Below are 23,082 nucleotides of genomic sequence, written 5' to 3' on the forward strand. Positions count from 1 at the left end.
GTAAAACAGTCAGAGGGGAGCAGTCGATGGTGACCTCAGTAGATCGAGAAGTCAGTGGATTAATGCCAGTGAGCTATTACGTGGAATGAATTCACAGGGCAATTACCATTGCTTGGGGCTTAGAAGAGATAATTCACAATGTGGGCCAAGTTTCTTTTCTAAGCATGAACATCAAATAAACTTGCAAGAATAAAGCTACCTCACGATAGAAATCTAGATGTGTGTACTTTGGTTAAAAAAAGAAGGGGGAAAAGGCACAAGGTTACAACAATGACATTGCTAGAAATGTTTTAACCAGTATCTTCACTTGGTAGCAGACTTTCTTGCCTCCTTTCCCTTCCCCCAAAATCAACAGAGACAAAGCAGCCAGTACATTATTAGTACAATCATATTTATTACAGCTTCCAGACTCCCATATGACACATATCTAAAGCAGAACATTGCAAACTGACGTTACTAGCAGCAATTCTCCCTAAACAGGAAGGGGTTAGCTGAACTTAATAATTAGGAGTAATTTCAAGACAAGATTATAAGTCATGGTTTTTCTTTCAGCAGCTGGTATATGAATAGAAAAACTATAAATTCATATAGTCATCCAGGTTGAGCCCTGTCTAAAAAAAAACATTAAATATTTGCAGAGGGGTATCCCCAGGGTAGCCCAGAAGGCTATGTCTTTAGATGTCAGTAAATCACTTTTTAAGACATCACTATCTGCTTTATTGACAGGACAACAGAAAAAGAACTGGACAGCTGCCCTAGAGTCTAGCTCACACAGAATTCAGTCAGATAATCACTGTTTAAATAATATCTGTTAAACATTTTTATATATTTTCCCCCACAGCTCAAAAAACATAACATCAGACATTTGCTCAAAGGACTAAAAATCAAAAGCAATTGCAATGTACTGGGAATAGCTTTTGTAGCTTTCCTGAGGGACTGTTCCCATCTTTTCAGTATTTTTAAAGGAGCACTAACTCTGGCTGCTTATCAGACTACTCTTTATTCTAAAGAAATAAAAGACCAACTGAAGGTCTCAGGTGTACTTTCGTCCCCCTCGATCTCCGAATCATCCAAAGCCATTTCTTGACAGAGAGCTTTCATTTTTATTAGAGGAGTGCAAGAGAACTTACAAACATTTGAAAAATACTCAAAACACTGAGAGTAAAGAAGGCCCAACCCTTCCTCAGAACCCAGGAAACTGTGACAGGAACTCCAAAGGCTTATCTTAAACCCATCGCTCAATATGTCAGAAAGCAATGACAGACCACCCACCTTAGCAACACAAGCCCACATAAGATTTTTTTTTTTGCTTTACAATCACTAAGAAAAGCCTTTTGGGAGTTACTGCCCTGAAAAACACAGGCTGATGAACAGAAATTAGTGAAAAGGAGTTGAATGCATTCTGTATCTAGCACAGGAAAGAGAAATTAAAACAGTTGGGAAACCATTATATTTATACCATGATACACTTACATAAACCTTGACCTGAACCACAGAAATCATTTCATTCATTAAAAAATACACAAAGAACTGGAAAACTTTAGGACAGCTAGCTATCTTTGAATAATTTAAATTTTTTTCTAAAGGCAAAATTTAGACAAAATTTAAGGAAGTAATTTACAAAACCTATTTATTTCATTATTTTACCCATGTCAGCTACTACAGGAATAGTGCAAATAATAAATATAAATATCTACTCTTCATCAAGTTAGGTTTCTATTTTTTCTCAAGGGATAAAAGCAGTACACCTACTTTCCATAAGGCTTCTGAGGATTAAGAGCAGCTCATGGCTCATGACCTGACAATCTCTAAAGGTGCTTTTAAGACTATTTCACCATGAAAACAGATGAACCCCTCTCGACTCACCAACAACTCAGAGCAAGGACTCCTATCTAGACTTTAGTGTTAAAGGTTTCTAAGCTTTCTGGCTTGACATGCGCATGCACAGAGAGCAGGCAGGGTACTGCTTAGGCACTGCTAACTCTGGCTAACCATCTCACCAGCGACCTACCTCTTTTATAAGAGGTCTCTGAAAGGAAGACTAAATGCTTCCCAGATACTAAAATGAACAACCTAAAGTGCAAGTTTGCCTTGTGGTAGAGCAGTAGAATCATCTCTCTGTACAAAGAACAGCACATGAAACTATTCTGGGTGTAATAGCATATCTTCAATTTCTCAATCCCTTGTTCTTATGTATTATAACAAAGCTGGAAACTCCTGAGGGGATCTCAGCAAGTATACAGACAGGTATGCCCTGTGAAATGTCCGGAAAACACATTCCCATGTTTAGAGATTACTTTGAAGAACCAAATTGGATGTTCAAAAATAAGTACTTATTCCTACCAATTTTCCCAAATCCAAATCTCTGGGGAATACTAGAAACCGGTTTTGCTGACCTGCAGAGGCTTAGAGCCCCCTTCAGGTGGAGGGGCCCCCAGGTCTCTACCATTCTAGTGGTTACTCTCCTCTTGAGGAAGATGTCAGTGGTTTCCATAGCAACTTATTATAATATCCTAGATGATCACATTTTTTAAGCAACATAAATATTGTTAGGACCTATTTTTTCTTCCTTATGAAAAATTTCTCCAATAATAAAGAAAAAGGCTATGATTTTTAAAAACTGACTTCTCTAAAAAAGTATGCTTTGTGCAAAATAACACAATACTAGATAGTCCATTCATTCCAGGATCACTGTCTAAAGCAAACAAATAAATGGGTACCTAAGATATATCACAGTTTTAAAATTTTCAGAGCCAGAATTGTTAAGTTGGGCAGAAAAGCAGTAAATCAACCCTTACATGAATATATAAAAAATATATACAAACATTACGAAAACCAGCATTATATAAAATAATTTAGGTTAAATTTAATCAGGCACTAGACTGAAACAGAAATTGATTATATTCCCTTTGATTACAAATTTCTATTTTACTGGAAAAATCTAATATCCATTACAGCTTCTAGCTAAGGAACACGAGGGCAGACAGATAGGACAGCCAAACAAGGGAGATAAGTAAAGAGGTAGAGGCAGGGTGCCTGATGATTAAACAAGACAACTATTAATTGGGGAACTGAAATTTTAGACACATTATTTAGAAGAGATTAGATTGGCAGATCCCAAAGATGATGGTTCAAGTTTGTGATCTGGAACCTCTCTAAATATTTAGTACATCCGCTCTGGCTCTAAAAAACATATTTAAAATGCATTTTAAAATAAAATCAAATAAACAAAACAATTTCTACAAATTCCCTATAGGGATGTGTTATTTTTAGATGCTCATTCTCCCTTTGGTATTATCATACAAACCAATGAGAAGTTCAGGGGAATTCTTTCTGAAAATGATCAGAAAGGGAAGGGACTAGGATGTAGAGTAGCAGCAAAGAAATGTTATTCTCCTCTCACTCAAGATGTTCTTCTGAAATTTCCAGTCCTTTAAGAGAAAGGAATGGAACATGGCTAACAGTTCCTGATGATACCGCTGCCTTCCGATCACAGCAAGATCATACTTATGACACCTACAGAGATTATCTGCCTTGCTCATAAGCATTCTAACCAAACCATGAAGTAGTTAGTAAAAATGACTCATGGTTTCTAAACATTTTTAGAGACTTTAAAATGCCTTCCTAAAATTCTTTGCCTCAGTGCTCCTGTGAGGTAGGTGTCTGATGGACAAAAAATGAGGCTCTCCTTTCATTATATGATGAGCCAGTGACCCATCTAGCAGAAGGACCAGGTGTCTAAGTTACACAACAAAAACAGCAGGGGAAATTTTTCTTTCCAAGCATTTTAATTAGTTAGCTATTTCTTATTCATACTTCAAACATGAATTATCTAAAATAAAACAAAATATAAATTAACAAAATAAAACAATTCAATATTACCTAACAGTCTGTAGCCTATTCTGCATTGGTGACTGAGAAAGCATATAGCATGATTCAAGTAGTATTGGAGAGTGCTATGGTATTTCTGCTACTGAAGCTGGCTGTGAGTAAAGTGTCCCTTACAGATACACCTACTCTAGTTTGTAAGAACCTCTTTGGTCTGACACAAGGGAATAAAACTACTGCTGCTGTCTCATGAAAACCATTCTGAAAGATATTCTACACAGGACCAGCCCTGCCTGGAAAAGGGATTCTTAGCTGTATGATGCATGTATATTACTGAGTTCATGCAGCACTCTTTGAAGATCAACATGAAGGTCACAGTCTCTTGCCATAAAGCTTATAGGACAGGTCACAGAGAGTCAATACACAGGGTACATGCACTAGCATTATGTCACAGAAGTTAGAAAGACAAGAAGCCACCACATGAGCATTTTCTAGTTCCATCTGGTATGCCATTCACAGAAGTTACCTCTGGTAAAGGAAGACTGCTGAGGTCCCACATTCTTTTCCATAATAAGGAGAGGGATAAAAATCAGGGCATTCATTGCTGGCTGCTTTAAGCATACCAATTGTTCAAATTTTGCCCATATTTAATTGGGTAGCTTTCTTAGATCTTATAGATATCCAAAGATAATAGATTACGTTTCTTGATTAAGAGAGAATGGTATAGAGCAAAATTCAACAAGTTATAAAATGTTGGTGTAGGGTTCTAGAGCAATTTATACTGCTACTCTTAGAATCAAATTCATGAGTATTCAGAGTACTAGCTTTAAAATGAGATCATTCTTTTTGAGGTGAGTTTCTCTCCTCTACACTAAAGAGTGTGGAGTGAATTTAATTCATACCATAACCCCTGATTCAAATGGAAGATCATATATTTTGGTCTGAGTGTCTGAAGTAGAGCATGATACTAATTCAGATGTGTGTACTCATATGCAGCCAGGTATTACTATTTTTATATTAATGCCAACAACCCATCCTCCCAAGACCTGTCTCCCTTGAGGGAGCTCATCTCCCAGAGAGCCTGAGCCTGGTTCTCTCCTCAACACATGCAGTACCAGAGGGGATCATTCCAACTCAGGGTTTCACTGGGACACTAGGATACAGCATAGCAGCAATTCATGCATTTTGTTTCCGAATACTAAAGCTCACGTGAAGCAGAGCTGCTCACTGTGCAAGATGAACTAGCAGGACATTCTCGCCTCGAATGAAAATCTGATTATGTGTCTAGTGAATACCTGCTGGTAATCTACTTTGGGCTTTCTCTTTTTTCTTACGGGACTGGCCCCTAGAAAGGGTAGTAGCTCTGGAAAAGGTACCTCCCGCACTAGACCCTTCTGTCCGAATAGTCCTCCCTGACAGCTCTGACCTGGAACTCCCTGGTAGATGCCTGCAGGGAAGAAGGGACGGAGCGGGAATGTTTGCGTGAGCCCCGGTCAGTGTCTTCTCTTCCCCACACGGAGGCTACCTTCCAAGTGGATGTCTGGGAGTATCTGGACAGAGTGGAGTCTTCAACTGCAGACTTAGAATCTGCCTCCTTCTTGAGGAATCTTGAAGTTTTAGTCGATCAAATAGCTATAAGGAAAGCAATGACAAATATTAGCCTTAAACATCTTTCAATATATGCGGGGGGGGGGGGGGGGGGCGGGGGAGGGAGGAGAGATAAACCAGATTCTTCAATTATGCTCTGTGGACAACTTGCTTTGCAATTTTTAAAAAGTTAGTAATGAATTTCCTATTTCTACCTATAACTCAGATAAATCAGTAAGTATGTCAAGAGAAAAGATACTGCTTATTTCTACTGGGTAAAAGAGACTTTTAAGCCCTATAAAAGATAACTTGTTGCTCAAAATATATGCAGGTCTGAAGCACAAACTCATTTGAGATTGGAAGGATGCATGAGAAGAGAGAGTAAGGAAGATTTGGTCTAGGCATGCCTGGTTGACAGCACCAGGCTTTCCCACTATGAAACACTGCTCACTGGGCTCAGTGATCTTAATGCCTAAGCCTGAAAGCGTGCTGGGTACTCAGGAAGTCAGGAGAAATTGCCTACCCTCGTGAGAGTCAATGAGAATCCCGCTCATATGCTTTGCCTAGAACAGGCTTTCGGTAGGTCTCATCCACATCAGTAAGCGCCTAGAGAAACAGCCCAAAGGGGGGAAATGAGGCAGAGTTAAAAATATTATCTTTATAGCTTTCAGAAAAAAATATTTTTAAGGCAGAATAACATCTAATTGTAGTAGAATTAAACCTAAATGAAAGCAGCTCTTGGGCAGGAATAAAAAGGTAATACCTGACACCCTCTGAGTAGGATTTCCAAGTGGCCTATGACCATATAAGACAAGTTTCATCTGTGGTAAGGAGCCTTTATAGCTGCACAGTTCTTAAATTTCACTGTTCGTAAATATCCAGGAAACTCATTAAAGTGTGAATCCATGGCTACTACTCTCCTAGAGATTCAGATTCAATAGGTCTGGATGAAGCCAGGACTTTTCTGTTTTAACCAGAAACCCCAGGTGATTCTGATGCCGGTAGCTTTAGGCCATATTTTGAGAAACACTTTACTGCGTCTTTTCCCTTTCCAGTTTCTATGTTTTGTGACAGAAGTTAACAGAGACTGAACAGAGTTACAGACTGAATTGCTGATGAATTGTCACCATTGAGAGATCAACCGCACAGGACAGTTGTTAGGATTAAATGAGATCGTGTATGAGAAGTTACTTTGAAAAGAGTAAGTCACCATACAAGTATAAGCTGACAGTATTATTATCAGCACTATCACTACATATGTTCTCTTAAATCCTTTTCCTTCAAAAGTAAAATTATAATAATAATAATAAAAAAAAATCTTACATTTTAGAGGTAAGAAAACTGAGCCTCAGAGAAATTACCTTGCTGAGAGTCACACAGTTACCAAGTGGTAAAGCTAGGATTAAAAACAGGGTTTCCGACTCCAGAATGGTTAAAAGCTTGGTTTCAGAAGTCAGAAAGATATATAATAAAGTCCTGGTACTTCCACTTACTAAGAGTGTGATCTGTACCAATCTTCCAAAATCTGTAACCTCAATTCCTTCATTTGTGAAATGGAACAGTAATAGACCTACAATTCATTCATTGAGATAATATATGTAAAGTTCTTAGTATAGTATCTGGCACATAACAAGCGCTTAGTACGTATCAGCAACTATTATTATTATCCAGGAGAATGCATGGATGGAGATAAAGAATAAGGAAAAGTTGGAGATGAACAACCATATGGAAAAGAAACACTAGAAAGCCTGGTGGCTCCTATTTTAACTGATAGTTGTGCTATAATACATCCCTACTTTCCTTCAAATATCTAATAAACAGTAAGCCTCTAGGAGGCTAGGAGTGTGTGGTACACTCCTTCATAAGGAAAAAGCATGTAAACTTAACTTGCTTATTAATATGTCTGCTCCCCTTCTATCCATATATATCTTTCAAAAACCAGTAGCGTGAAAATTTCTTTCTGAGACTTCTGTACTTAGCACTGTCGAAAGTGGAACATAAATATTTTTAATAGGAAATCAATATAAAATTACTAATAAGTAATTATTGCTAAAGGCTGGGTTTCTCAATCTTGGCATTAAAAAGATTCTGCACTGGATAATTTTTTGTTGTTGGGGTTGTCTATGTATTGGAGGACAAGCAGCAGGATCCGTGGCCTCTACCCACTAGATGCCCGTAACACCCTATCCCACAGTTGTGATAATCAAAAAATGTCCCCTGAGGGAGAAAAAGGCAAAATCACCCCTGCTGAAAGCCACAGCCTTAAGAAAATAGAAGCAATATGAGAAACTTTTTTTTTGTTATTTCTCAAGAAAGTGTAGATTCTAGTTCTCCTGGGAAATTATCCTGTAGGTTTCTCTGAATAAGGTTACTCAGGATCTTTAGATTTATAAAAGATTTAATCCCCAAGAGGTTCTCCAGCACCCTAAGGAGGGTTTAATTACCATATTCCAGAACTTGTCAAATGCAACGAGGAAGCCTGTACAGACGCCCCGAAGTCCCTTGAAAGTGCGGATGTGAACATTCACCTTCACCCCCTCCCGGATACAACGATGGAGCTCACCCAGAGGGCTGCCTTCGTGCACTGCAACGAGAGAAGAATAGTTACATCGAGAAGAATAGTTACATCACATGAACATATGCTCTAATTCCCAGAAGTAACAACCAAGTCCACCCATGCCCCCCAACACGAGGCAGCATGGTGCAGTGGCAACCTCACTGTGGGAACAGGAAGGCCCAATGGGCAATATGGCTGTCAATGGGCAACACACACTGAAATGAGACAAGATTCATAATGTGGATAAACCATCTGAAAGGCTATCATCTAAAAGTTTCACCTCTCTATATCATAGCCTATATACACACACTGCTCCCCCCCCCCCCCCCCCCCCCCCCCCCCCCCCGCCCAATACACATATGTGTTTCCACAAAGAGAAGAAAGACCATTCTTTTTCTAACTTGGAAAAAAAGTACACTTCTCTCACACCCCAAATCAAAAAGAAAAGACAAGCTTGTATCTTAACAACAGTCTCTTATTCTAATGGCAAATGGTAAACTCAGGTCTTCAACTCTCACATTTGTGTCTTTCTCTTGATTTTTTTTTCTTTCAAAATTTAATAAGGTGTAATTACAGGAAGCATGTCTCTCCTTCTGGGATCAAAGGTGCAACACTAGCACCACCTATCGGAGCAAACTGTCAAGGCAAAAATGAGCTCTGCATTCTGAATCAGAATGCACATTCTGAATCTCTTTCCAGCAGTCTCTGTGACAAATTCCAAATAGATATGAGCTAAGCTTATAAAAACTTAATATGGCCAATGGGAGAGAAAAAAAGCCTCATTTGTGCAGTACTTTTTTCTTCCGAATCCTCCTCCCTTTCCATAGCCACTATGCGTGGGTCACATCCTTCCAAGTCCAGGTCCCTTTTAACTCCACTCCTTACTTCTCCCTGCTCATGGCAATCATAAAACTCAGACAACAGATTCTCAGTAACTAAGACCTTTCTCCTTCCACAACCAATCACATCATCATTATCACTGTCACCATCATTATCACCAATTACTGAACCCTCAGTGAGGCCCTGTCCTGTGCTAAGTTTAACTTTATGTACATTATTTTACTTAATCTTCACAACTCAAAGGTACTCTCATTTCCCCTCATTCTATAAATGTGGAAACCAAGGGTCAGAAAAGTTTAAATAATTTGCTCTAAGTTACTTCCCTAGTAAACAGCTGAGCCAACATTCAATGTCAGGTCACATGCCTCCTAACCTAGCGCTTTTAATTATGGCAGTCTAACAGTGATTTTTAACATTCACCGAGAATTTCCCTATATGCTAAGGAAGATTACCATTGTAAATGCTTTAAATGTGTTAACTAACTTAAACCTAACAACAACTGGTGGATTCTATCATTGTACTCATTTCACAGATGAGAAAATTGAGGCCCTCAAGAGTTTAAGTAACTTGTCTAAACCAGAACAGCAACAAAGGGGAGGAGCCAGTGTTCAGATGTAGACAGTCAAACTGTGTTCCACTCTACCCCCAAATAACTTTATCTCTAGAAATTTAGCTCCTAGAAACATCTGCCCTAAAAGTGCCTTTGCTTAAGAAAACACACCATGGTTCCCACTCTCTATCATCACAAAGTGAAACAAAAAAATCTTTGGTTTGGTTCTTCAACACATTCTAGCAAAATTCTTTGCTGGACCCAAATTCCATTCTCTTTGCTTTGGACACAAATCCTTTGCCTCATGTATGCAGCACCCTCCACACACCAAAAGCAAGCCAACATTACAATGTGCTCTCTTCTTCAATTTCCTGAGACTAGCATAATGGGTAAGCACATACCCGAAGTTGGGACAAACCCAGGATTCTCAGCTTCAAACTAACCAGTTATGTGACCCTAGGCAATAACAGGTAATAACTGAGACTCAGTTTTTTCATCTATAAAGTTGTTTCTAAGGGTAAAATCAAATATAATGCATCTAAAGGGCTTAGCAAAGTGTATAGCACATATGTGCTCAGTAACAGTAAGTACATCATTGAAATTATCACCTGACTTACAAAGGGGCATGAGGAAACTTTTGGGGGGATGGAATTATTCTGTATCATGATTGTGATGGTGATTTCAAAACTCACTTTATTTTTTTATATCTTTTTTTTTTAATTATTGATTTTTCACAGAGAGGAAGAGAGAGGGATAGAGAGTCAGAAACATTGATGAGAGCAAATCATTGATCAGCCGCCTCCTGCACACCCCCCACCAGGGATGCGCCAGCAACCAAGGCCCTTGACTAGAATCGAACCTGGGACCTCCCAGTCCGCAGGCCGACGCTCTATCCCCTGAGCCAAACCAGTTTCGGCTCAAAACTCACTTTAAAAGGTTGTATTCTGCTAAATGTAAATTACACCTCAATAGCCTGATTTTCAAATAATTACTCTTATCCGAAATCATGCCCCTCTTTAACTTCAACACCTAAAGCTTACCTCTTATAGGACCACTTTCTGGAATAAATCTAATCCTCACCCATGCGGGGGGTAGGGGTGGGGGGTGGGAGAGTTGTTGGGTTTGTATCTGTCGTTATTGCTGTTTTTGCTCTCTGAACATCAGCAACTCTTTGTGATGCCCACCCACCTCTACAATGTACGCTCAGCTGTTCCCAGCGGCATAATTAAAACTTTCAGTGTCTAGGGCACGTTCTCTGAGACCTTGACTCCAGGCATACATTTAACTGTGGGAAGTCGACAAAGGTGGTCTTCACACTGTCAGAATAATACAGCAGAGTGTGCTGTGGGTGAAGGTAAAGCCACCCACTACACCGAAGTATTTCTTTTCCTTGACAATCTTGGTAGCAAAGCAATAACTGGCAAGATGGAAATGAATGTTACGTTCCAAGTCCAATGTGGAAAAAATAGATGCAAAATCGGGTCTCCCCAAACGGCTATTTTAAGAACATGAAACTCCATCTTTGTGTTGCTGCTGGACAAGCAAGCTGGGGTGAACCCTAATCCTGGGCAGGGACGTTCCCACATGGTGGATCATCTGACAAAGGCACCCCTAACAGCACACAGCTTTTCAGGATGTTTCTCTCTTAACAAACACATTTCTAGGAATAAAACAAAACATACCCCGGCTTAGCACAACCCTCCATTCCAAAGGCAAGTGAGTGACTTAACAATGTCACAATTTAGCTGTGGGGGGTACAGATGCTCTGAATGGCTAAGTAGGTCATTGCATCCACGGGGCAAATGTCAGAACTGCTTGCCAGATGACAAAAGATACATAACCCTGGGCTATTTTTATTCTGCTTACACGGAGACCTCACTCACACATTAGCAACCTCTGCTGTTTACAGCTTTACTCGAGGGATCTATTAGGAGGCTCCTGGGGAAATTCCCCTGAGCCATTTACACCTTCAGAACTTAAAATAACCTGTGCTTATGGTAATAAGAGCCTGACAGACACAGCCTGCACCCAGCCCAGCGGAGGGGCTGGGATACAGTGTGTGTCTTAGTGGCATGCTGTGCCTGCTGCATTCTAGCAGGAGTGATTTGGCGACGAGAGCGCGCGCGCGCGCGCGCGTGTGTGTGTCTGTGTGTGTGTTTCAAGAACCTGTAACCTTTCCCCTGCTTAGAGCACCCCATTATGAGCCGTTGCTTAATGTGCTATCTGAACAGATCTCCCCACACTCCATCCCCTCATCCCCACATCCCCCTGACCACTCCTTCCCCTGGCACTGCCTGTGCACCACCTCTTCCTCCGTCCGTGGTCCCCAAGCCTTCTCATCACGCCTGCAAAAGGCCTCCCTGCGCGGTCCGGGCCCCGCCGTCTCTGCAGACCCCGCCCTCCTGCGGATCCTCTCTGCAGGCGCCCCATCGCCTCTCCCGGGGACCCCGCCTCCTCTGCAGACCCACACCCATTCCCACGCCGGCCCTCCCGGCTCCCGGGGCCTCTCCAGCTCAGGCAGACCCTTCGTGACTCCAGACCACCGCCCCATTCCCCACATCACCACTCCGGCACGACCTACCCCGCCTCCCGGCCGCTATCTCCGCAAACCTGCCCCGAGGCCCTCCCCCTGACAGGCCGAGCCCCTACCGTCCCCCCAAGGCCCCCCGCCCCCCCGCCCCCCGCCGGACTCACGGGGCATCCGCGTGAGCACGTTGCGCGGCGCCCGGCGGCCCCGGCCCGGCGCGCGGCGGCTCTCCCCGTCGGCCGCGTCCCCTTCCTTCCTGACCACCATGAGGCGGCGGAGGCGCTCGACGCGCTCGGGGTCCGGGGCGGGGGCGTCCCGGCGGCGGCGGGTCCTGCTCGAGGGTCCGGCGGCGGCGACGGCGGGGGCCCCCGGGGCCGGGTCCGCGCTCCGCGCCCGCCCGCGCCCGCCCCGGCAGCCGGTCCTGAGGAAGGTCTCGTAGGCGGCCACGTTGTTGAAGCAGGGCGCGTTGGGGTAGGGGATGGGGGGCAGGCACGGCGCGTACAGGGCCAGCAGCGGGTCGAAGCGGTCCGACTTGACATCCAGGCGCGGGCTGGGCGGGCGCGCGGGGCTGCCGGCGCCGGGCGACCTCGCCCCCCACTCCCGCTCCCGCTCCTCCATGTTTGAAAGGCCCGCAAGCGAAGGCCGATGGGAAGGAGGAGCGGGGCCGCCAGAGGGCGGCACTGCGCAGCCGCGGGGCGGGGCCGCACTGCGCCGGCGCGGCCGCCGGGGGGCGCACCTGTCCGTGGTCTGCTTCGCTGGGGGCGGGGCGCCTCAGCCAGGGCCGGCCCCGCCCCCTCAGAGCCTCAGCAGGCGGGTGACAGGTTAACCTGCTTTAATGCAATCTCCCCATCTATATCATTATCTAGGATGTTTGATAACACTCCAGGTTCCCCGGGGTCGAGCCCCGAACCAGTGTGTTACCAAACTCCCAAGCGTTTCTCTGCTCTCATGAGCTGGCGGGTAGAGGGCAAGGTCGCAATTTGCTTTCATGCTGAGTACCACTGGGGGTTGGCCTACCTTGACTCAAGGATCTTTATATTCTCATCTGAAACATAACAAAAATATTACCTACATCCTAGAATTGTCCTAAGAATGAAGATAGAGTGCATAATAAATGCTCTACGAATGTTAGCTAATATTGGTTAAGTGCACAGTGGAATAATTTAGAGTGGATAGATCCCAGTCTTACATTTCCTACATCCTATTCAAAAAGTAATTTGCGCCAACACCAGGAACCTTAAGAAAACTCATATCACTGATTTTCTGAACACTGCTAAGCAACTGGAGGAAATGATCCTGCTCTTATAAACCAGGATGATGGAAGATTTACAAGATTGGTTGTACTTTATCACTTCTGCTCTACAAAACATTTTTTGATATTAAAATGATAGTCTGCATGAAAGGCCCAGGTATTATTCCCTCATCCAGTAAAGATATTCCAGTCACCTACATGCCACAAAATTCTAACTGCCACTAGTCCCCGAAGCTATCAGTATTTACTCTATACCAGCTTTTTTTTTTTTTTTTTTTCTCTTTAGATTTGGAAAGGAAGCCCAAGAGAATACTATTCTCTTAGCAAGACAAAAATGAATATAAAACTGCAATGTACGTTGGGAGGCATACAACACCCATCAAGCATGGAGCTTCTATGTAATAGCACTATAGACTTAGTTATAGCATGAGTATTAAACCTAGTATATTCATTTGCTCAAAACCTCGTGCCAAAACAAAAATCTCAAATTTGCAAACTGCTGACAATTCAAGGAACAACTGTTTGTCTCCTTTACCTTGTTACAAAATCAAGTGATAGCCTTTGCAGTATTACATAGCACTTCTTCAGATGGTTTTGTCTTTAAAACTTGTATTTTAATGCCTATATGTTTATTTTGATATGACTTGAAATGTAGCTAAGAGCTACATCATCTTATTGCTTTGTTTGGCCTGTCACAGTATACCTGTGGCCCAAAATGCAGCATATCAATGACCACAGACACCAAAAGCTTTTGGGATTTTAAACCAGATTACTGAACCCCAAATTTTTGGGGGGAGGGGAAGGAAGATGATATGGAATCGGCATTTTAAACAAGCATTTCAAGTAAATTTTTGCATCCATAAGTCTGTAAACTACTACTGTGATGATAGGTATGTGTATTCTGGCTTAGATACATAAACACATACAAAATTTGGATTCATACACTGCATTTGTATGAGAAAAATAAATGAAAATTTAGGCCAAGGGAATTGAAACTTTATTTTTATTCTCAAAGAGATTTTATCAATTACTAAACATCTCCTATTCTTCTGGAGAACAGGAAGGGAAAACATGGCATCAACAGATGGGGTATCAATTGGTGAGGGATGAGACCAGCTGTCACTCAAAAATACATTTTCTTCTTGGTTATAAATTCTGCAGTGCGTGACTAGGCAGAGACATGAGCTGCCTCCTAATTCTTAGTAGAGCCAAATGACTTTCTCTAAAATATGAAATGAGGACAAGAGGCTATGTGAGTTCCACCACCTGTCTCCACTACGTCCCCTTTTCAGAGGCCAAGAGCTTGGCAACATGAAATTATAACTGCAGCTCTCTGCACCTCACCCAACCCATCTCTACTGGCCATCAGCGGGTGGAGCTATTAGAACTTTGACACCTGCCACCTGTAACCCCCGAGTGCTGACCACCTCTGCTCTCCAACTTAAATGTCACTGTTCTGATTATACAGAGGCTACCTGAGAATCTTTTTCAGATAGTCCAACAGGTGACAAGGTGACTTTTAAGAATCTAAGAACATGGAGTGAATGTTTCTCCTTTGTTCACTCATTCTTTCTCTCAAATACGTAGAGGCCTAGTGCATGAAATTAGAAACGACTGCCTGACAAGACCTGGGGGGAGGGGCTGTGGGTGGTTGGCTAGTCAGCCCTGCCCCCTGGTCAAACTCCTGGTAGAGGGGACAATTTGCATATTAGGCTTTTATTATATATGATTCTTAGAAAGTGATCATTAGTCTTGCAAATGCCTCTGGCAAGACAATGATCATGCTAATTAACTCTACAAAATCAATCTATAAATGGTTAAGAAGAACATCCAGTCTACTCATTTATTCAGCCAAGGATGCCAACTTGGAGACTGACACAGAGACCTGAGCTTTCCCTGGAATTCTTGAATTCATAATCATACTGCAGGCATCAAGCTATATTTATCTCCAGGTCTGCCAAAGATGAATGCAAGTAGATGGGTGGGAAAGGTGAGATTTAAGGTCACTGGATTCTCTAGTAAGGAATAGGTGCGCAAAAATAATCTTTGGGCTCATCTTCCATCTTGGGTGAAAAGAGTTTGGCAGGCTTTTTAAAACTTAATGCCACAACCTAAAAATGATCCATTCTGTAAGAAATAAAATAATACTCACTTTATAAAAATATCACAATTTTTTTTTTTTAAATGCACTCTACCAAAGGAACCATGTTCCAACATTGCTAAAAAAAGGTATTCCACTTAAAGCAGAACAAGATACCTCACCCCATCCATGCCTTCCTTCCCTGTTCCCCTCCCAACCAGTCATGTTACCCCTGGGACACTGTTCTGGATGGTAGGAATGCTTGGGCCACCCAACCCCAGAAGACTTGGAGGGCCTTCCATAGTTAAGCATAGCAGGACAGAAAAGCAAAGGGTCAGCTGTCTTCATCTAGGATCTCCGAGTGTTCCTTCCAGAAAGCATCCCCGATGATATCACAGTGCAGGGGCACGGGCTTAGTCCTGGTCCGGGTCACTGCCATCTTTTTCCCTTCCATTTCTGCTGGCAGTTTAACTTCTTTTGTCGTGACTTCACCCACCTACAGGTTAAGTTAAAATATTGACATTGTTAACTTGAGAGTGGATTTGGGAGAGAAGCGGGAGATGTAAGGGAGGTTTATTTTTTTACTTTATATAGTAAAAAATATGAGACATTTATCAGACCATACACACGTATCTTTACATGAATTTCTTTACAATTAAAAATACTTTTAGCCAAAACAGCTTTGGCTCAGTGGATAGAGCATCAGCCTGAGGACTGAAGGGTCCCAGGTTCGATTCCGGTCTAGGGCATGTACCTTGGTTGTGGGCACATCCCCAGTGTGCAGGAGGCAGCTGATTGATGTTTCTAGCTCTCTAATTCTCTCCCTTCCTCTCTGAAAAAAATCAATAAAATATATATTTTAAAAAATACTTTTAAAAACAATCATTTTGCTATGTTCTAAAAGAACATCTTAGGAATAAAGGAGATTTCTTGTTCCTTGTTAGCAAAAACTATAGAATTAGTGGTATTTTTGCTCTCCCACCTGCAATAGAAAATATCTAAGTCTGTGCCAAAGATTAAATGTATTTTAAAAATACTAATAAAAGAGCTGAAGTTGCTAATGGAATGACTAGCTTTCAAGGTTCCCCTTAATACATAAAAACATTTCAGAAAAACTACTTTGGATGGTAGGAAATAAACTTAGAGTATGCCCAGGAGCTGGTATGAGAGAAAATATTGGTATAATTAAGGATTTAGTTAAGTGTACACTCATTATAGAATATGAAGGTGTATGAATGCCTGGGGAATCTCATGAATATTCTGCAAGTGTCAGAATCCTAATATCAACATCTCTTAGGGCCTCATATTGCAGTTGTCACAGGATGGATGAATCATTTAATGGTCTTATCCAATGTGGGAGAACGTACTCTTTTAAATGTTGTATGAATGCAAAAATCCTCATACCTATACTATTAACAGGGTTTTACTTTATATGAGGAGAGCTTATGACACAGAAAAATAAGTGTAACATTTCTAAAATTCTGTGTTTCTACTTACAGGGGAGATTCAAAATCACTGACAAACTGATACAGGAGCATGGACTGACAACAACAAGCAGCATTGAAATAGGAACCTCTAGCACCTCGTTTTGGAAAGGATCTAATTCGTGTTAGCAACTGCAGTCACACCAGCACACTGGTAGCAGGCAAGACACACTTGGGATGGGCACAGACTCTCTTCTTTCCTGACCTCCATTTTTTCTCGGGAAATAACAGCATTACCTTTTGCCATATCAACACGGTCCCTTTCCTATACATCAGCGGCTCACTATTGTAGTTGATGTTGAATTCAGAAAACAAAATCTCATTCTTGTCTGCTGCAAGAGTCCCCTGAGAAAATAAAAACAAAATATACAAAGCTTTGAATGTCTTATCTCTCCCCTAACCTTACCAGTCCACCCTCTACCTAAACCTCCACAAACAAATCAAGTGGAAATGTTTTAGCAAACATATTTTGATACTAAAAATTTTGCATAATTTCAAATCTTCAGGCATGTAAATTCATAAATTTCTCTTCTGCTAACCACTATGCTATCTCCCTGAAATTAATCCCAAATAATATTGAATGTAAGAATAAATTCTCTTCTGTAGCAAGCAATGACTTCACAAGTCATGAATGTGATGGGGGTGACAGGAATTGATAGTGAGACCACCTATTCTGTACTAGATACTTTACTAGTGGGTATACGTTCTTATTTGACCTGAAAACCATCTCCATTTTAGAGATGAGAACTGTGAAGCTTAGAAAGTTTATATAAATTGCCCAAGACTATAGTTTGCTCTTATCCATCTAGAACCAAAACCTAACGTTGGCTCTTCCAAAGTAGATAGACTTTTCATATTCCTTACTGCTATATGTACATCTTCATCATCGTTAGTAATAACAACCATTTACTGAATAACTATGAAGTACTAGGCATTGAGTTGTTATAACACATCATCTCATTTCAGTGTTAATCATCCTACAAGCAGCACTGTCATCTAATAATAAAAGCTAGTGTTTATTAAGTACTTACAGTGTGCTTTGTGTTATCCTATGTTTTACATGCGTCATGCCACTTAATTCTCAACGTAAACCTATGAGGTAGGAACTATCACTTTGCCTATTTTACCTATAAAAAACTAGGCAGAGGATAAACTTAAACAAAAGACTGATCTAAATGTGATTATCTGACTCCTGAAGCCTAGTTTCTCTTTACCTGAGAAACTACAGGTGCCCAGCAGGGAACGGCTAATATGCAACAGGCCAGATGGGACTGACAGAAAGAGCACATGCCCTGTCGAGACAGGGCAGCCAATACTCAGTTCCAGCCAAGCACTGTCATGTGGGAATGCAGACCCAATGTCACTGATCCCATTTTCCAGCTGAGGACACTGAGGCTCAGGGAGAAGTAGTCAGCGTCACAGACCCAGCCAGCAAGCAACAGACTTGCTACTAATGTGATTTTTTATATGCTCTCAAAACAAAGCTGTAGAGAGCTGGAAAAGAATGCAAAATATCATGGGAGAGCCCGCAGAAAACTGTCCCATTAAGCATTAATTCAGTAAGATCTCTATACCTGTAATCTCTCTTGAGCTTGTGCTGGTGTTAGTCCAGACTGCTGTACAAGTGCCCAGAAAACTGTGTTATAAAGATTATTGATATGACCTGTGAGGAGAACAAAGTAGCACTGTTTATACATATATAATCTTTATTCAGCTTTAAATATAGAACCCCACCTCTCTCCTCTTTAAAGTAAAGAAATCTCAGAGATATTTAGTGACCTGCCCAAAATCATACACAGGAAACATGGGGGGAAGAAGGCAACCAGAAACAGACTTATTTCCTAAAAGTTTTTTATTCTGTCATTTCAGTTATGCTTTATACACATCTGTTAACTTGTGCACCAAGCTTAGGAATACTCTCAGTTAAGTGATTCACATTATTCCTACCTCTTTTCCAGTTCTGACAAAATCAAGATACACAAAATGAAAAAGTCTCACAAACATTTCATCATAGTCATGTAAGGCAGGAGTCACAACTCAAACCCATTGAGTAGGTCACCCCTTCCCTACCCCGGGGAACAGGGAATGGTAGACTATGACACGCGCGCGCGTGTGTGCGTGTGTGTGTGTGTGTGTGTGTGTGTGTGTGTGTAAAGGGAGCATTGCACAGGTTCTGTTCGCTACTATGTAGGAATATAGACTTAGTAATGACAGATCTTCTGATTTTAAAAAAAGCAAAAAAGCTGGAAATTGGGGGTATTGACAAGTAATCTCCCAATTTTTCAATTACTTTCAACTAATTTAAAATTTTTTGAGTCCTGGCTGGTGTGGCTCAGTTGATTGAGCATTGTCCTGTCCACCAAAAGGTCACCAGTTCGATTCCCTGTCAGAGCACATGCTCAGGTTGTGGGTTCAGCCCCTGGTCCGGGTGCATATGGGAAGCAACCGATTGATTTTTCTCTTCTTCTCCCTCTCATTCTCTGGACCTTCCTCTCTCTCTAAAAAGTCAATTAAAAACATGCTTAAAAAATGTTTTTTGAAATATTTTATTCCAAACAAAATGCAAGTGAGCCAAACCTATACCAGATCACCCACCACCTCCAAAGTATGGAGTTGGTGGTTTAATTACATCTACTTAATTCCTTTCACTTACAATCTGCTTGCCGCCAACTGAGGTAGTCCTTTAAGGTCTGGTTGTTAGGATACACCACAACTCTTCCATCAAAGCCTGGGGGATACAGAAGGGGCTGGTCTTCAAAGTAATCCCGCCAATAAAACACGTAGCTGGAGGCGAACTGGGAGGCCACATGAGTCATGAACTTACTTGCAAGTATAAGGCACAGTGGGTGGAGCAAGAAAAGAGAAAATACATGACGTTAACTCAACACTGTGATAGGGCCTGTGGGTGTAATAGAGAGATTACACAAACTGGCCAGCAAACATAGAGATAAAATATGTTGGGACAAGAAAAACTACTTTAATATTTCAGTTACCTATTTGAAATGTAGCCTGCCTCTCCTTCTAGTTCTTTAAGTAGTTAATTAATAATTTTTTTTTCCCTGTAGGATGTAATGTGAATTTGTGGTTCAAGAGGCATTTTTTTAAATCTTGAAAGGAGTGGAACCATTATTTTAAAAACATACCAATTTATTATATGATTTGTTTCCTTTAAGAGTATCAAAATACTCAAATATGAGGTTTGTCTATTTTGTACTGACATTCTCCTTCATTAAAGGTTTAAGCAATACTGCAATGCCTGTATAAGTGTCTGTTACTGACTAAAGCCAACCTATGAATCACTAATATTATATTCCATGGTCTATTTTTCTAGTCTTAAATGTCCAATGCCAAATCAGTCTAGAAGATAAAGTGATGGGGAATAAGAGTGGAAAGAATCAGATGAAGAGGGATATGGAATGCTCAGATATCAGATGGAAGTACAACAGTCCACACAGAAATATACAAACATTTTGCAATTGCAAATACTGCGGACATATTGTGGTCTGCGAGTCTGTGTTTAAGAAAAGCAGAAACCAGATGCTGATAAGAAATATTCTGATGAAACTGGGCTATGTAATTACCTGGCTCTTCTTTTAAACCAATTGCTTTTCCGCTTGAACACAAAGCTGTATTCATCACTCTGTCCATATGCAATCACAATATCCTCCAGTTCTTCCATTACAGTCTGGGCACATTTGGTCATTAGGTGGAGAGCACGGATGTCATTAGGTTTTGCAAAGCTGTGCTTCTCAGAAAACCTTCATAAAAGAAAGAAAAGAGGGGGGAGGGACATGAATGTAAGAGAGCTTGTCATTAACACTAAGGATCAAAGAAGCTGTTCAAAGAGCAAGGTACTGAAATAGTACTGTGAGTCCAAACACTTCAGTAGCCACAACCAAATCAATTCCCTTAAGGTTTCAGGTTTTTCTTGTCTTAAGGAGAAAAATGGACATAACTGCTAAGCCTCAATTACCTCTTCTATAAAACTAGAGGCTCAGTGCACAAAATTCATGCATTGGTAGGATCCCTTGGCCTGGCTGGTGATCAGGGCCGATTTGTGGGACAACTGGCAGGCTGGCACCCGCCTTGCCTGCTCACTAGCCCCGCCCTCCCCTGGCCACTGGTCTCCTCCCTCTGTGGGGCAACCAGGAGGGTAATTGGGGGTCCCCGCTGGCACTCACGTTAGCTGGCCTGGGGCCTGCAGGCTGGGGGTAGCTCCTGTGTTGAGCATCTGCTTCCTGGTGGTCAGTGCACATCATAGGAACTGGTCATTCTACCAGTTGTTCCACTTTTCAGTTCATTTGCATATTAGTATTTTATTATATAAGATGGGGACAGTCATTACTTTATAGAATTGTCCTGACGATTAGGGGAAGATAACAAATGTAATTATGCCTGGCTCCCTAGAAGTGTTCAATAAATGTTAGTTATAATAATCATTATTAAAATAGCACTTTAAGAAATTGATGTTATATTTCTGCCTTTTTTATCACTTTATTTCCTCCTGAGCCTAGACCATGTGGCCTGTTACTGACAGTGAATGAACACACTGTAAGAGTTGCCCACAGCAGGGCCTAAATGGGCCTCTGAACAGTCAGCACTCCTAACAAAATGGTTGGGCAACTGGCTGAAGAGCTAAAGTACTGTGCCCGGGAGTGACACTTTTCCCACAAGGTCCTTACGAACAGGTCTATGCTCGCATAAAACCCAGCCCGGCTTCTAATCAGGGAGCACCCAGTCCCACTGAATTACCCAGACAGCTTGCTTCCAAGCGCACCTTAGCCAGCACATAGAATGATGCTCAATGCCGCGAGCTCATTGGTTGCCGCGTTACCTCGGTAACAATGAGCCGGCGCCCGCGATGGCTGGTGTAGGATTTACCCGGAAGCGCTCACGGGCCGCGCGGCCGAGCCGAGCTCACTCACCGATGGAAATTCCTGCCGTCCAGCCGCACCACCACCCAGCACTGGGGCAGGCAGGTGTCGTCAGCCTCGAAGTCCCGCACGTACTCGAACTTGCTCTTTGCCATGGTCGCCCCCAATTTCAGACACCGTTTCAGAATGACGGAAGTGGAAGCCAAGCAATCGCGAACCTTCACGTTACAAGTAGTCCACATTCCCGCCTCCACGCGGAGGTAGGAAAACCAGAGAGCCCCGCCCCGGAAGTCCTGTCTTTTTTTTTTTTTTTTTTTGTGGCCGCTCTAGCCCCAGTGGAGGTAGGCATCTTTCTCGCCTCTCCTTGTAGTTCTCAAACCATTTCCGGGCCTGGAAGGAGGGTTTCAGCCTTCCCTTTGCATGACCAAGCATTGCTGGCTTTTCTCCCATCCTACAGCAAATCACTCTGACGAAGTTTATAAAAATTTCCATCTAAGTTTAAAGTTGTGATTTCTTTCTACAATAATTAGCATTTGTTGTAGAAAATGTGAAATATACAGCAAAATATAATTAGGAAAATTAATACTATCTTTTCTCTCCATGGCAAAGTGTGGAGCTTCCTTCCAGTCTCTTCTCTTTGTATGTTTACACAGGGAACACACAAAATTGTAATTAAAAATAGTGACAATTAAACCCTATTATTTGTATTTTGTTTTATGATTTTTGAATTTGTTACTTACATTATTGTTTTTATCCTCAAGAAAATTATTCAGACAATATAAAATGATATACTAGCATAATGAAAAGTCTCTTGCTAATTCCTAACTCCCTACTTTTTAGGCAATTACTTTTACTAGTTTCTTGTATATCCATCCAGGGAAAGATATAGATAGATGATCTAGATGAGTACATATTACATATAAATAAAATCTATAATAAAAGCATAATATGCTAATTAAACCTAACAGCCAAACAACCTTTCAGACGTCCTTCAGGATGACCTTCCAGGCGAAGCCAGGGCTTCCAGGGGCTGCAAGGACCAGCCGAGGCAGCCGATGCTGTGGGGGCTGAGCCCCTTGCAGGAATTTCATGCATTGGGCCTATAGTGTGTGTGTGTGTGTGTGTGTGTGTGTGTGTGTGTCTCAAAGCAACAGGATTACTTCCTTCCCTCCCCATATGTCTTCCACCACCTCCAGCACACACTCTGCCCCCAGGACAAGTAGTGACAGGTTGGGAGAGCCTCCAAGAGCAGGCAGGAAGGGAGGCCTGCTTCCTCACTTGCCAGTTGGGAAGCTGCAGTTTCCTGGTGCTGCCACTGTAGGAGGGAGAGAGAGTCACTGGAAGATCCTGATAGGCGTCATCTTCCTGTCTCCTTCAAGTTTGGGGTGTATGTGAATATAGAGACTACATCACACTTGGAGGTTTCTGGAGCAGTCTAAGCCAGTAGATGAGAAGGAGAAGCAATGTGATGTGTGAGCAAAGGATAGATACCTCACGGCAGTT

The 23,082-nt window shown here is 42.0% G+C and overlaps 2 protein-coding genes across 2 annotated transcripts; both read right to left on the bottom strand.

Moving 5' to 3' along the window:
* Positions 1-3,769: 3,769 nt before the first annotated feature.
* Positions 3,770-12,531, bottom strand: LSM11 (LSM11, U7 small nuclear RNA associated). The gene is given in 9 exon segments (XM_084884489.1): positions 3,770-5,108; positions 5,111-5,156; positions 5,158-5,260; positions 5,262-5,430; positions 5,433-5,460; positions 5,939-5,958; positions 5,961-6,021; positions 7,860-7,999; positions 12,057-12,531. Coding segments are annotated over 9 exon segments (1,074 nt in total). The 5' UTR covers positions 12,508-12,531; the 3' UTR covers positions 3,770-5,052.
* A 1,591-nt stretch (positions 12,532-14,122) lies between these two features.
* On the bottom strand, positions 14,123-21,859 carry THG1L (tRNA-histidine guanylyltransferase 1 like). Its single transcript, XM_084886298.1, has 6 exons — positions 21,631-21,859; positions 20,287-20,463; positions 19,359-19,528; positions 18,280-18,368; positions 16,943-17,050; positions 14,123-15,717 (listed from the first exon to the last, which is right to left on the bottom strand). Exons 1-6 carry the CDS (start codon positions 21,819-21,821, stop codon positions 15,556-15,558), a joined length of 897 nt encoding a protein of 298 aa, XP_084742424.1. The 5' UTR covers positions 21,822-21,859; the 3' UTR covers positions 14,123-15,555.
* Between the last annotated feature and the right edge of the window lie 1,223 nt (positions 21,860-23,082).

Source organism: Pipistrellus hanaki (assembly GCF_964339955.1).
Source record: "Pipistrellus hanaki genome assembly, chromosome: 5".
Lineage (NCBI taxonomy): Eukaryota > Metazoa > Chordata > Mammalia > Chiroptera > Vespertilionidae > Pipistrellus > Pipistrellus hanaki.